At 42.8% G+C, this 14,446-nt stretch overlaps 1 protein-coding gene across 3 annotated transcripts in view; it reads left to right on the top strand.

The window, feature by feature from the left end:
• Positions 1-14,446, top strand: part of PCNX2 (pecanex 2) — a 344,351-nt gene that overhangs the window by 68,220 nt on the left and 261,685 nt on the right. For all 3 annotated transcript variants that reach the window (XM_066383295.1, XM_066383286.1, XM_066383277.1), the window contains 2 exons: positions 13,751-13,898; positions 14,035-14,180. In XM_066383295.1, the coding sequence (XP_066239392.1) occupies positions 13,751-13,898; positions 14,035-14,180 (294 nt within the window). The remainder of the gene's footprint in view (positions 1-13,750; positions 13,899-14,034; positions 14,181-14,446) is intronic.

The following is a 14,446-nucleotide window of genomic DNA, read 5'->3' as shown; positions in this document are numbered from 1 at the left end:
CTGGAGTGCAGGAGTCTCGGGTTCGATTCCCGGCCGGGGCACACAGGAGAGGCGCCCATCTGCTTCTCCAATCCTCCCCCTCTCCTTCCTCTCTGTCTCTCTCTTCCCCTCCCGCAGCCGAGGCTCCATTGGAGCAAAGATGGCCCGGGCGCTGGGGATGGCTCTGTGGCCTCTGCCTCAGGCGCTAGAATGGCTCTGGATGCAACAGAGCGACGCCCCAGAGGGGCAGAACATCGCCCCCTGGTGGGCATGCCGGGTGGATCCCGGTCGGGCGCATGCTGGAGTCTGTCTGACTGCCTCCCGGTTTCCAGCTTCGGAAAAATGAAAAAAAAAAAAAAATCTCCTACTATGACTGTATTGCTGTCAGCCTCTCTCTTTATGTCCATCAAATTTGCTTTGCATATTTATGTGCTCCTACATTGGGTAGGTAAATGTTTACAAGGGTTATATCCTTTTGTAGAATTGCTCCTTTTATCATTATGCAGTTCTTTCTTTGTCCCTTATTATAGTCTTTGCTTTGAAGTCTATTTTGTCAGATAAAAGTATTGCTACCCCAGCTTTTTTTTTTAATTTCTATTTGTATGAAATACTTTTTTTTCATCACTTCACTTTTATTCTGTGTGTATCTTTCATTCTGAGGTGGGCTTCTTGTGGCACCATGGATATGGGTCTTTCTTTCTTAATCCATTTAGCTTCCTTATGTTTTTTGATTGCAACATTTAAGACCATTTCCATTTGAAGTGATTTTTTAAAATCTCTTCTTTGAATTCCATCAGTTTTCTTTAGTATCCTTTTACTTACATTTGACAAATATGGTTTATTATCACACAATTTTTACCTTTTTCTCTTAACTCATATCCATGCCCATTTCTCATATTCTGCCCATTGTACTTCTACTGCATAATTGCCAGGACATATATTCAGTTTTGTAACCATCAGCTGATCTCCTAAATGTTTTATGTATGGGTTGATTGTGTAAACTGAATATCAGTAGTGCTTATATTATGGTGCATATGTATCTGTTTTTCTTTTTGTAATTTAGAAATTAAATTTAATGTGGTGACATTGATCAATAAGAGTACATAGGTTTCAGGTAAATGTTTCTATATCATTTGAATGGTTGATTGCATTGTATGCCCATCACCCAAAGTCAAATCATTTTCCTTTCTTTTTTTTTTTTCTCTGAAGTTGGAAACGGTGATAGAGAAAGGGTGTAAAGAGGGCAGAGAAGCAAATGGTCTCTTCTCATGTAACCCCTGATAGAACCTGGTACATCTGCATGCCAGGCTGATGCTTAGCCAACTGGCCAGGGCCTGCCCTATGTCTTTTGATTGGAGCATTTAAGACATTTACATTTAAATTGTTTGTTGATAGGTCCATATTTATTGCCATTTTATTCTTCTACCTATGTCCTGTGTTCTTCCTTCTCCTCTTTCTCCTTTTATTTCTTACCTGCCCCCCAGGCCCTTTTACATTTCTTAATATACTGGGTTGGTGGTAATGTACTCCTTTAGCTTCTTCTTGACTCATAAGCTCTTGATATGTCCTTACTTTCTAAATGAAAGAATTGCTGGGTAAAGTAGTCTTGGTTGTAAGTCCTTGCTTTTCATCACTTGGAATATTTCATGCCACTCCCTTCTGGCTTGAAATGTTTCTGTTGGAAAATCAGCTAACAGCCTTATGGGAGCTCCCTTGTAATAACTAACTTCTTTCTTTGCTGCTTTTAAGATTTTCTCTTTGTCTTTAACCTTTGCCATTTTTATTATGAAGTTTTTTGTTGTAGACATCTTTGCATCCATCATGTTTGGGACTCTGAGCACTTCCTGGTCTTGACTCTTTTTTTTCTTCTCCAGGTTACAGAAATTTTTCTCACTATTTCTTCAAGTATGTTCTAAATCCCTTGCTCTCTCTCTTCTCCTGGCATCCCTGTGATGCAGATGTTCTTATGCTTCCTGTTGTCCCAAAAGTTCCTTAAAACAACCTTGTTTTTTCTTTCTTTCTCTCTTTCTCTCTTCTTCCCTCTCTCCGTCCCTCCTATTCTTCCTTCCTTCTTTCTTTTCATTTTTTTTTTACATCTCTTATTCAGTGTTTTTTTCTACCTTGTCTTCCAAATCACTGATTCAATCCTTGGCTTTATTCAACCTACTGTTTATTCTTTGTAGGTCTGCTTGATGTCAAATATTTTATTCTTTATTTCTGACTATCCTTTTTATGGTTCCTAAGGCCTTTGTTACACTTGCTAACTCTTCGTTGAATATTTCTCTTTGTTCCTTGAGCCATCCATACAACCAATACTTTGAACTCTATATACAATAAATTGCTTACTTCCCAGCTAGCTCTTTTTCTGGTGACTTCTCCTGTTTTGCCTGTTTCTTTTCCCCCTTATCTTCACTGCCTCTTTGTGTTTCTTTCTCTATATTACATCTGCTCTGATTCCCAGTCTTTGTGGGATGGCCTTATGTAGTAGGTGTTCAGCTGATCCAGTAGCATACTCTCCTTATCACCTGAGCTGTTTGTTTCAGGAATGACCCTTGCATGAGTATGTGGGCTTTCCGGTTGTACTGAGGCTTGATTGCTATTGGCCCATGGTGCCTCAGTTTGAACCTCAGGCTGGCTGTCTGTGAGGCCCACCCTGACCAAGGCATGCAAGCTGCAGTGCAGGTGCTAACCACGGAAGAGAAATTCGCTGCAGCAGGTTTGCTGCCTCACAGCTCTTTCTCTGGATATGCTGCTTGTGAAGCTAATTGGATCCTGCTCTGATGTTGTCTGAAGCTGATCACTGGGTGTGCTGGTTCTGTGGTCTCGTATTGGACGAGTTGATTTTAGAATAAATTATGTTTGATTAGGAAGGGACCCCATGGGGACAGATAGGCTGGGAATGAGAAAGCAGGTGAGCCCTAGGGGAAAGAAGGTTGCTGGTTGACACTTCCCAGGGAGCAGGAAATCCTACGTCCCTATTCTGCTCTGAGACCCAGACTGCAGGCTCCCTGGGGAACCCAGCTGCTTCTCTCAGTGTCAAGGAGCCTCCTAGTTTGTGTTGGTGGCTGCTGGCAATGACTCATCGGGTAGACTGGGTGGCCCCTGCTTAGGACACTCTATCCTCTATTGGCCCCTGGATCCTACTTGGCTCACAGAGGGCAGACTTTTCCTCCTTGTGCCCCAGAAGGGACTCTAGGGGAATGAGAAGAGGAACACCAGGGTCCCTGCCAGGCCAGATCCAGCCTGGGATGCTCAGTGCAGCCGCCATGTGACCCTCACTTACTGCGGCTCCCCACCCACAGCTGCTATTCCAGAAGGAGGCTCCTGGCTGAGGAAGGCATGGTCAGAATGGTCAGGTGTGATCACCAGGTGGGCAATGGGGGGGGGGCCCTGAATGCAGAGGCATTACCTGTCTCAGGCTGTATAATCATTGACCTCTCTGCGGAGTTATCAGCCAGCAAGCTGCTGTAGGGTCAGCCTCTTACCAACTTACTATAATTGTTAAATTTTGGGCTTCGAGCAGCCAAGATCTTCATCAGACTCATTCTTAGGGTGACGCCTCTTAAGTGCTCATCTGGAGACTGTCACCTCAGCTCCCATGTTTGCTGCAGTAGACAAAGGAGTGTCCCCATAGCACCAGTAGCCTCCAACCAGACAGTATGTCTCCCCATGCCAGCCCCCCTGGGTCCTGCCACCACTTTGTTCAGGGATGTAGTAGAGACCAGGTGTACAAGAAAAGGTAGAAACCACAGCTGCTGGAACAAAAGTCAGAACTAATCAGTCCCTTGAGCTGTCACTGTCCTGCCAGGACGTCCCCTCTCATGTGTCTCCATGTCCTTGCTGAAGCCTTCTAATCTGCTTGGCATCCAAGACACAGCCTTAGCCATCACTTCTCTGAGTCCTCAGAGAAGGGTTGTGGGCTGCAGAAATGAATTTGTGGGACCCAGGGCAGCAGCAGGAGACGAAAAATCTTCCCCTTCCCAGAGAAAGAACCCGAAAATAATTGCAGTCAGGTCCCCTCCTTCTCTCTCCAACAGAGAAAAGATTTCTCACGTCCTGTCACTTCTGAGGCTTTACGGAAATGCCTTCCAAGTTTTGGAAAACAATAATTTAGTATAAGTTGGTTTCAGAACCCCTCCCACTTGCCCACCTCTGCTCCCCCTCAGGCCTGATTCATACTGCTTTTTTCAACCACACTGAGCTTAGTCCTTAGTGCTTTATCGAGATCAGGAAAAGGACAAACACTGAGGCAGAGAGACCAGGAGGCTTAGAGCTGGATTCTGGATCCTGAGTCCAGGCTTACACCAACCCAACCCTCTGTGATACCGATTCCTCAGACCCCAGCCCCAGGGTTACTCTGTCACTTTCCTTGGCTCTTGTTCTTCCTGTGGGTTGAGCCCAGCCTTTCCCCCCACACTCAGCAGCTCAATCTGGGATGTGTCTGAGGACCCCCATGTGGATGTCTGTGTGACAGCGCAGTGATCGTGACTGGGTTTGAGAGAGAAGTTCATGAATGGCGCTCTACAAGTCTTCCTCAAACTGCTCCATTTATAATTGGCCAACAAAAAGGCATTTACTTTTGCTTAGGGGCCATCCAGTAAAGGGTCTGAAGGGAAGTACCATGTAGTCCAAAAGGGAAAGATACATTGATAAAGATGACAACCTTTCTGAACACTTGCCCAGGAATGACATGGAATAGCACAGCCCTCAGCACTGACCAGGACTACTGTGGGTGTCTGAGGGCCCAGGGCGCTGGGATATGTGTAGCTAGGGTTGTTCTCAGGGGTGATGGACAAACCAAAGAAGATGATGTGGCTGTCAGGTGAGGTTGTGTGAACACCATTGTCTCCTGTACAGATGCCCAGCCTAGGCATACCTGATCTGCTTCACTTTCAGGGGACAGATGACAAGTCACAGTGAATATCTATGATGTCGTCAGTCTTTTCTCCGTGTGTGTGTGTGTGTGTGTGTGTGTGTGTGTGTGTGTGTGTGTGTGTGTGTCTTTTCTCACAGGCCACCAAACAGATTAGCGTCTGGTAGAGATGTGTTATAGAAGGTTCCCCTGAAAGGTCATATTTCAGTAATTAGCATGCTCTACTAACCCTGATGTTATCACTACCAAGTGAGGTCACATATATAATGTGTGACTTGAGACTCGCACGGTTTTGTAGAGAGCAGGCTGGAAGCCGAGAAGCCTCCTGTTGGTTCGCTCACAACTGATCCTCCCACACCAGCCCTAGTCAAGTAGCCATTCCCCATGCAGCATACCTGTGGACTGGCACAGCCCTAAGGACCACAGGAAAGCAAGAGAAACTCCATCTGAGATGAGCATGAGAACAAAAAATTAGCCTAAGACAGCCAGGTTTATGGCACTGACTCTAAGGACCTAACAGTTGGAGAGGCAGACATATATGTGGACTAGGAAATCAAGGAAGGCTCCACGGTGGTGGCCTCAAGGACAAGGGAGATTTGGAGCTCTGGAGATGGTAGGGGAGGCATTTTAAATGGGAAGAGTGAATCAATTTCAAGCTTTTCTTGACCATGTTTTGTCTCACATATCAGTTCATAGAACACTGTGTATTTAGACTCGGGACTCAAAAAACAAGATTTTAGGAGCCTACACAAAGTCTCACAGGTAGTGGACAGGAGATCATCTCAATGGTATGACTTCATGTTGGGCTCTGGATTTATAGCTGAGATGAATGTAAGGATGAGCTCATCACATTTCAACGTGACACTTGGAGAGATGTGAAAGGTCCTCTAAAGCATAGCAGGGTCCTAAATGATGTCACAGATTGGGACTGATGGGCATACTTTAATAAAAAATTGAAAACAAATTCATGCCCTGGCTGGTTGGCCTAGTGTGTGGATGTCCCAGGTTCGATTCCTGGCCAGGGCACACAGGAGAAGCGCCCATCTGCTTCTCCACACCTCCCCCTCTCACTTTTTATCAGATGTATCAGCAAATGTGTTCTTCCATTCAGTTGTTTCCTTTGCTGTGAAAAACTTTTGTTTGAAGTTGTCCCGCTTTTTAATTTTTTTCTTTTGTTTTCTTTGCCTGAGGAGATTTATTAGAAAAAAAAATCTTACTATAAGAAATGTCTGAGATTTTACTGCCTATGTTTTCTTCTAGGATGGGAGTTGATGCTTCCTGCTCCTGCCCCCTTCTCTCTCTCTCTCTCTCTCTCTCTCTCTCTCTCTCTCTCTCTCTCTTTCTCTCTCTTCTCCTGCAGCCATAGCTCAATTAGAGTGAGTTGGCCCCAGGCACTGAGGATGGCTCCATGGCCTCTGCCTGAGGCACTAGGAAGAACTTCATTGCTGAGCAGCAGAGCAACCCCTCAGATGGGCAGAGCATCGCCCCCTTGTGGGCTTGCTGGGTGGATCCCGGGTGAGGCACATGCGGGAGTCTGGCTGTCTGGCTCCCTCCCTCTCATGAATAAAAAAAGAAAAGAAAAGAAAAATTCATAACAAATGACATAATACTAAATGACAATCCAATCAAAACACTCATCTCCCTTTTCAGAAAGAAAACAATGACAATGCCACCTCCATGAGAAGATCAGGTGTGGGCACAGCAGCAGCCCAGGGGAAAAACACAGCCAGTCTTGTGAGAATTGTAATTTAAACACAATATGGTGCTACGTAGAGGAGGAAGCAGACAACTTGGCCCTCAGTATGAGCAGGCCCATAGGAAGAAATGAAATGTGGGCACCCTTGATCCAGTGAGGCCAAGAACTTCCTACAATAACGGATAATCTTCTTTAAAAGGGGATATCTGCTGCTGACCTTTACTAAACAGAGATGGAGCATGTGTGCTGGGGCTGTTTCAGAGGGGTGTGCCCAGGAGGTGGATTGCCTAGGCTATTAGAGAAGTGGAGTCTCCTTGGTTGAGACCAATAGCACCTTCTTTAACTCCTAAGTTGCTTGAGCTATCATGGTGCATGTTAGGTCAAAGTGAAGACTAATTAGAGACGGACACCACTGGGGAATGGTAGGAGGTAAAAAGTGAAGGGGAGGGCTCTGAGGAGGTTTGTCCTGGCAGGTGGGCCAACAGGAGACCACGCAGGCTTTCAGAGTTGTCAGAGAGATCCGCTGTCTGGTAGCACCCGCTGACCTGCTGCAGGTACCGATGCCCCCTCAGGACCAGGCCGGGCCCTGGGGAAGGCAGAACAGCACACACAAGTGATTTGTCCACTTAACAGGGAGTGAGACTCACCTTGGGTTTCCACAGAACAATTAAAAATTCCTGTAAGTTAATTTTGGGCCAACCCTCAGAAAACCTTCAGCTTTCAACAGGCACTCAGGCATCTGCACTTTTAATAAGCTTCCTGGGCAGGTCTGACACAGTATGGTCCATGGACAGTTACCAAATACTGGTGTAAACGTGTGCCTGTTGAGAGTCAAAGAGAGCAGTGTTCAAAACTGTGTGGACTGTAGATGTGAACGGGAAGTACTGAAGGAAAACAAAGGTATACAGTTATTCCATGCATGAGTCAGGTTTTTTAAAGTAAATTGAAGTATTTGGGTGAAACCGGTCAACCTAATTATACAGGTTTCAGCTGCCCAATTTTACAGCACACCTCCATACATTGTATGGGGTTTACTCCCTCCAGTCAACTCTTTGTCCATCACCATTTATTTCTCTCATACCCTCCCCCACCTGTGCCCCCATCCCAGCCATCACCACACTGATTGTCTGTGTCCAAGAGTTCTTTCTGTTTTTCTTTTTGCCTGTTTTTGCTCAATCCCCACACCTCTTTCAAGAGCACCTCCTACATGGAGAGACAGCTGTCAGCCTGCTCTCTATGTGTGAATCTGTCTATTTTGCTTGTTAATTCATTTTGCTCATTAGATTCCGCTTATGAGTGAAATCATCTGGTACTTTTCTTTCTCTGATTCATCACTTACCATAATGCTTTCCATCCATATTGTTGAAAACATAAGATTTTTTTTCTCTTTTTTTTTTATTGGCATGTTGTATTCCATTGTGTAAATGTAGCACAACTTTTTCATCCACTCATCTACTAATGGGCACTTGGGCTATTTCCAGATCTTGGCTACTGTAAACAACACTGCAGTGAACATAGAGGTGCATATATTCTTTTGAATTAGTGTTTTGGGATTCTTAGGATATGTTCCAAGAAGTGGGAATGTTGGATCAAAATGTAGTTCCATTTTTAATTTTTTGAGGGACCTCCATACTGTTTTTCACAGTGACTGTACCAACCTGCACTCCCACCAACAAGTGCTTTGACGGTTCCCTTTTCTCTGCACCCTCACCAACACTTGTTTTTTTTTATTTTTTTATTTAAGATTTTATTTATTGATTTGAGAGAGAAGTGGGGATTGGGGGGAGGAGTGGGAAACATCCACTTGTAGTTGCTTCTCGTATGTGTGTTGACCTGGCAAGCCTGGGGTTTTGAACTGATGACCTCAGTGTCTCAGGTCAACACCTTATCTGCTGTACCACCACAGGTCAGGTTCACCAACACTCGTTGTTTATTGATTTATTATTGATAGTCATTTTGTCATATGTGAAGTAATACCTGATTGTGATTTTAATTTGCATTTCTGTGATTGATGATTAGCATATTTTCATATGTCTGTTGGCCATCTGTATGTCCTCTTTTAAAAAGTATCTATTCAAGCTTTTGCCTATTTTTAAATTGGTTTGTTCTAGTGTTGAATTTTGTAAGTTCTTTGTAAATTTTGGATATTAATTTCTTGTCAGATGTATCAGCAAATGTGTTCTCCCATTCAGTTGTTTCCTTTGCTGTGAAAAACTTTTAAGTTTGGCGTTGTTCCACTTTTTAATTTTTTTCTTTTGTTTTCTTTGCCTGAGGAGATTTATCAGAAAAAAAATCTTGCTATAAGAAATGTCTGAGATTTTACTGCCTATGTTTTCTTCTAAGATTTTTATAGTTTTAAATCTAATAGATAAATCTTTAATTCATTTTTATTTTATATATTCTTGTGTATGGTTTACGAAGTTTGTCTAGTTTCATATTTTTGCACGTATCTGTCCAAATTTTCTAACATTATTTATTGAGTAGATGGTTTTTACCCCATTGTATGTTCTTTGTCAAACATTTATTCACTATATAGTCATGGGTTGATTTCTGAGCTCTCTATTCTGTTCCATTGATCTATATGTCTATTTTTATGCAAGTACCATGCTGCTTTGGTTATGATAGCCTTGTATGTAGTATAGTTTGATATCAGGTAGCATGATTCCTCCAACTTTGTTCTTCTTTTTCATGGCTATGGCCATTCAGGCTCTTTTTTGGTTTCATATAATTTTTTTGGACTAAATAGTTTTACTTCTGTGAAATACATCATTGGTTTCTCTATAGGGATTGCATTGAATCTATAGATTGCTTTGGGTAATATGGACATTTTAATTAATTTTTCCTATCTGTGAACACATTATATGCTTCCACTTGTTCGTATCATCTTCAATTTTTTTCTTCAGTGTCTTATAATTTTTTGAGTGTAGTTCTTTTACATCCTTGGTTAAACTTATCACTAGGTATTTTATTATTTTTGAAACAATTGTGAATGATATTGTTTTCCTAGTTTCTCTTTCTGATAGACCGTTATTAGTGTATAAAAGTGCAACTGATTTCTGTTATTTAGTTAGTATCCTGCTAATTTACTGAATTCATTGATCAATTCTAGTATATTTTTGGTGGAGTCTGTAAGGTTCTCTATGTACTATATCATGTCATTTGCAAATAATAATGATAGTATTATTTCTTCCTTTCCAGTTTGGACACTTTTAATTTTTTCTTCTTGACTGATTGCTAGCTAGAACTTCCAGTAGTATATTCATTAAGAGTGGTGATAGTGGACATCCCTGCCTTGTTCCTGATCTTAAGGGGAACACTTGTAGTTTTGCCTGTTGAGTCTGATGTTGGCTGTGAGTCTGTTATAGATGACCTTTATAATGTTGAGGTATGTTCCCTCTATTCTCACTTTGCTGAAAGTTTTTAACATAAATGAGTTCTGTATTTTATCAAATGTTTTTTTCTGTATCCTTGATATGATCATATGATTTTTTTTATCCTTCATTGTGTTAATGTGGTGTATCATGTTTATTGATTTGATGGTGTTATACCAGCCTTGCATTCCCAGAATAAATCCCACTTGATTATGGTGTAAGACCTTTTTAATATATTTATTGATGTGGTTTGCTAATATATTATTGAGCATTTTAGCATCGATGTTCATCAGGGATATTGTCCTATAATGTACTTTCTTTGTAGTGTCTTTGTCTGGTTTTGGAATTAGAATATTGCTGCCTCATAAAAAGAGCTTGGGAATCGTCCCTCCTCTTGAATTTTTTGGAATAGTTTGCAAACGGTAGCTAGTAATTCTTTGAATGTTTGTAAAATTCATCCGTGAAGCCATCTGGTCTAGGACTTTAGTTTGTTGGAAATTTTTGATTAGTGCTTGAATCTTACTGGCTGTGATCTGTCCAGATTTTCTGATTCTTTTGAATTCAGTTTTGGAAGATTGTATGTTTCTAGGAATTTATTTTTTTCCAAATTGTCCAATTTGTTGGCCTATCATTCTTTGCAATATTTTTTTACAATACTTTGTATTTCTTTGGTGTTTGTTGCTACTTCTCCTCTTTCATCTTTGATTTTTATTTGTTTGGGTCCTCTTTTTTCATTGAAGAGTCTTGTTAAAGGTTTGTTAATTTTGTTTATCTTTTAAAAGAATCAGCTCTAGGTTTCATTGATCTTATTTATTTATGCTTGCTCTTTATTATTTTCCTTCTTCTACTCACCTTGAGCTTTGTTTGTTGTTCTTTTGTAAGTTCCTTTAAGTGTAAAGTTAGATTGTTCATTTGAGATATTTCTTGTTTCTTGAGGTATGTCTGTAATGCTATACATTTTTCTCTTCAGACTGCCTTCGCTGTGCCCATAGATTTTGGGGTGTTGTGGTTTCATTTTTATTTGTTTCAAGGTATATTTTGATTTCTTCCTTTATCTCATTGTTAACGCAATCATTGCTTGATAACTTTATTTAGCCTCCATGTCTTTTTGTGTGTTTTTTATTCTTGTGATTGATTTTTTTTTTTTAATTTTTTTTTTAAAGATTTTATTTATTCATTATAGAGAGGGGGGGAAGAAAGAGAGAGAGATAGAGAGAGAGAGAGAGAGAGAGAGAGAGAGAGAAGGGGTCGGAGCAGGAAGCATCAACTCCCATATGTGCCTTGACCAGGCAAGCCCAGGGTTTTGAACCGGCAACCTCAGCGTTTCCAGGTTGACGCTTTATCCACTGCGCCACCACAGGTCAGGCACTTGTGATTGATTTTTATGGAAACTTTCGATCATTATTTCTTCAAATAGGTTCTCAGTCCTTTGCTCTCCCTCTTCTCCTTTTGGTACCCCTGTGATGCAGATGTTGTTATGTTTCATCTTGTCCCAAAAGTCCCTTAAATTCTCCTCATTCTTATTTTACTTTTTTCATTTTGCTGCTCTGATTGGTGGGGTTTTCTTTCTACTTTGTTCTCCAAATCTCTGATTTGATCCTCTGCTTCATCCAACCTACTAATAATTCCTTCCAGATTATTCTTGATGTCAAATATTATATTCTTTATTTATGACTGGTTCCTATTATGTTTTCTATGTTCTTTTCTGTGCTTGTTATATCTTTATTAAAGTTCTCACTTTGTTTTTTGAGCATCTGTATAACCATTACTTTGCACTATATAGCTGATAAATTGCTTATTTATCTCTTTTTCTGGAGATTTCTCCTGTTCTGTTTTAGAATCTGTTTCTTTTCCCCCCATTTCTGCTGCCTGTTTGTGTTATATTATTATTATTATTATTAAAGTGAGAAGTGGGGAGGCAGATGTAGACTCCCGCATCAGCCCCAACAGGGATCCACCTGACAAGCCCACTAGGGGGCGATGCTCTGCCTGTCTGGGGCTACTGCTCTGTTCCTTGGCAATGAGCTATTTTAGAGCCTGAGGTGAGGCCACAGAGTCGTCCTCAGTGCCAGGGGCCAACTTGCTCAAACCAAGCCATGGCTGCAGGAGGAGAGGAGAGAGAAAGAGAGAGAGAGAGAAAAATGGAAAGGGTGGAGAAGTAGATGGCCACTTCTTCTGTGTGCCCCGACTGGGATTCAAACTCAAACATGTGACTTTCACACAGCCAGCTGACATTCTGCCACTGAGCCAACCAGCCAGGGCCAATGTTTGTTTCTATGTATTAGGTAGATCTTTATGATTCCCAGTCTCTGTGGGGTGGCCTTATGCAGTAGATGTTCTGCTGGGTCCAGTGGTGCAGTCTCCTTGATCACCTAAGGTTGGTGCTCTAGAAATGTCCCTTGTGTGGGTTATGTGGGCCTCCTGTTGAGAACTCAATTGAATCTTGATTTCTATCAGCCCACTGTGTGTGGGATAGACCCTCAAACTGGCTGACTGTGAGGTTCTACCTTCACCAAAGTGTGCCTACTGCTGTGCAGGTGCTGAGAACAGGAAGTGAAATTCACCTCACCTGGGTTTGTTGCCTGAGGAGATCTCCCTTTGGACATGCTGCTTGTGAAGCTATTAGATCCTGCTCTGATGTCGTATGGAGCTGGCCAGTGGGTGTGGGCACCGGCTGCAGGGACAGTTCAGCAGAAGTCCCAAGGCACCCCTAGATTTGTCACTGGCTGCCTGCGCCTCTGGCTGCCTATTAGGCTTTGTCTGAGGAGTTGGGATATTAGGGGATAGTGGGTCTCCCCTGAGGTGCAGGTGCTGGTCAGGCTTCAGGGAAGTTGGTATGTGTGGACTCCAACCCAGTATTACAGGTCTTGTCTGTCAGTGACTTTTCCCCAACCTCAGTAATGCGGGGCCACTAGGAGTTGGGTAGATGGGGCCTTAGAGCATGGAGCATAGCCTTCTAACACCCAGGAGGATGTTTTCCTGAATCTCTCATGAGGGGGAAGTGTCAGTCAGATTCATAGCAGATCGGGGGGAATAACCCCACCTCACAGCCAGGCCACTGAGTCACTCCTGCCCCCTGAGTCTTCCCAGACCTCAACTCCCTAGCAAAGACAGCTGGCTCCTAAGCAGGGCCTATCTCTGCAGGGCAGAGTGAGAGGGAGCTCCAAGTGTGGGACAGTAGCTTTCCCCAGGGTGATGCCCAACGAAGGGGAGTGCTCTGCCCAGGAAGACGGCGATATGAGAGAATGACAGTACAGGGAGTTTGGTAGCTGCCCCCCCCCCCCCCATGTCACTCCCCAGAGTCTCCTCACGCCACTCTAGACTGCTCAGTGGCCTCTCTGCTGGAGCCCAGGGTGAGTAGCTGTGACTGAGATTTTGTGCATTGGCTCTTTAAGGATGACTGAATCCCTGCAGACTCCCATCTCTTTCTGGCAGAAAGAAACCTCACTGCTTTTCATAGCCATATGCTATGTGGGCACCTGTGCCCATTTCTGGTGCTCTGGGCTGGGGAGCCTGGATAGTGGTTTAGGCCCCTCCCTTTTCAGGGGGAATTCCCTCCACAGCTGAGATATCCCTCCAGTACCTCAGCCACTGTTTACGGGAGTGGGACCAGCTCTTTTCATGTCTCCTTCCTTCCTACTAGCCTCGATGTGGTGTCTTCTGGGAATGCTTGGTTATAAGATTCTCTTTATTTAGTCTTGAGTTGATTATTCAGGATGATTGTTGTTAACTTTAGTTGTAACTCCAGTTTGATCCTGGGAGGAGGCGAGTGTAACATGCACCAAGTCTGCCACCATCTTGGATCTCCCCTTATAAAGCAATGTTTTTCAGATAACTACTCCCAAGAGAAAAAGGATGAAATCCTAGAAAATGAGAAGCCCAGTAGAAACAATTCCAAGCAAGGAAAACTGGAAATGCAAAGTCAAGACCACACTAGCACCAGCCCTGTGCTCACTGAGCCTGCCAAGATCACAGCCCTGTAAGGATAACTTACTTATTTAGCTTTGTATTGATGCAAAGTATGAGACAACCTCACTTATTGCCTGTGTTTTTGAATGCTTGTTAAGGATAAGATGGAGTTCCTAATACTTTTTGAATCTTTTATGTATATTAAGTTTCCAAGGCAACAGACAAAGACAGATAATCTACAGAGTGACTTCTCAGCAAGATAGTTCTGTCTTGCAAGTCATCAGTGGGCCCGAAACATCTGTGCAAGATGAGATGTCTGTGGATGCTATGCATGTCTTCATTGATGAACATGGTAAGTCTTGGAAGCTCCTTACTAATGAGGAAGAAGGGGCAAACTGTCAGCTCTTGTAGGATTTCAAGTGGACTCTTGGCCTGAATCCTAGACTTTGGAACAAGGAAACTTAGTCCTACCATTGTTCACATGTAATGGTCTTAGAACAGATTGTACTCTCTCCTGCCTCAGCACCTTTGCACCTACTGTTCCCTCAATCTGCTACTCATTCTTCAGATTTGCTTTCTAAAGAAAGTTCTACTAGCAAACCTTTCCTGAAATCCCCA

This window comes from Saccopteryx leptura, chromosome 1, assembly GCF_036850995.1.
Source record: "Saccopteryx leptura isolate mSacLep1 chromosome 1, mSacLep1_pri_phased_curated, whole genome shotgun sequence".
Taxonomy (NCBI): Eukaryota; Metazoa; Chordata; class Mammalia; order Chiroptera; family Emballonuridae; genus Saccopteryx; species Saccopteryx leptura.
This window is presented reverse-complemented; position numbering and strand designations above follow the sequence as displayed.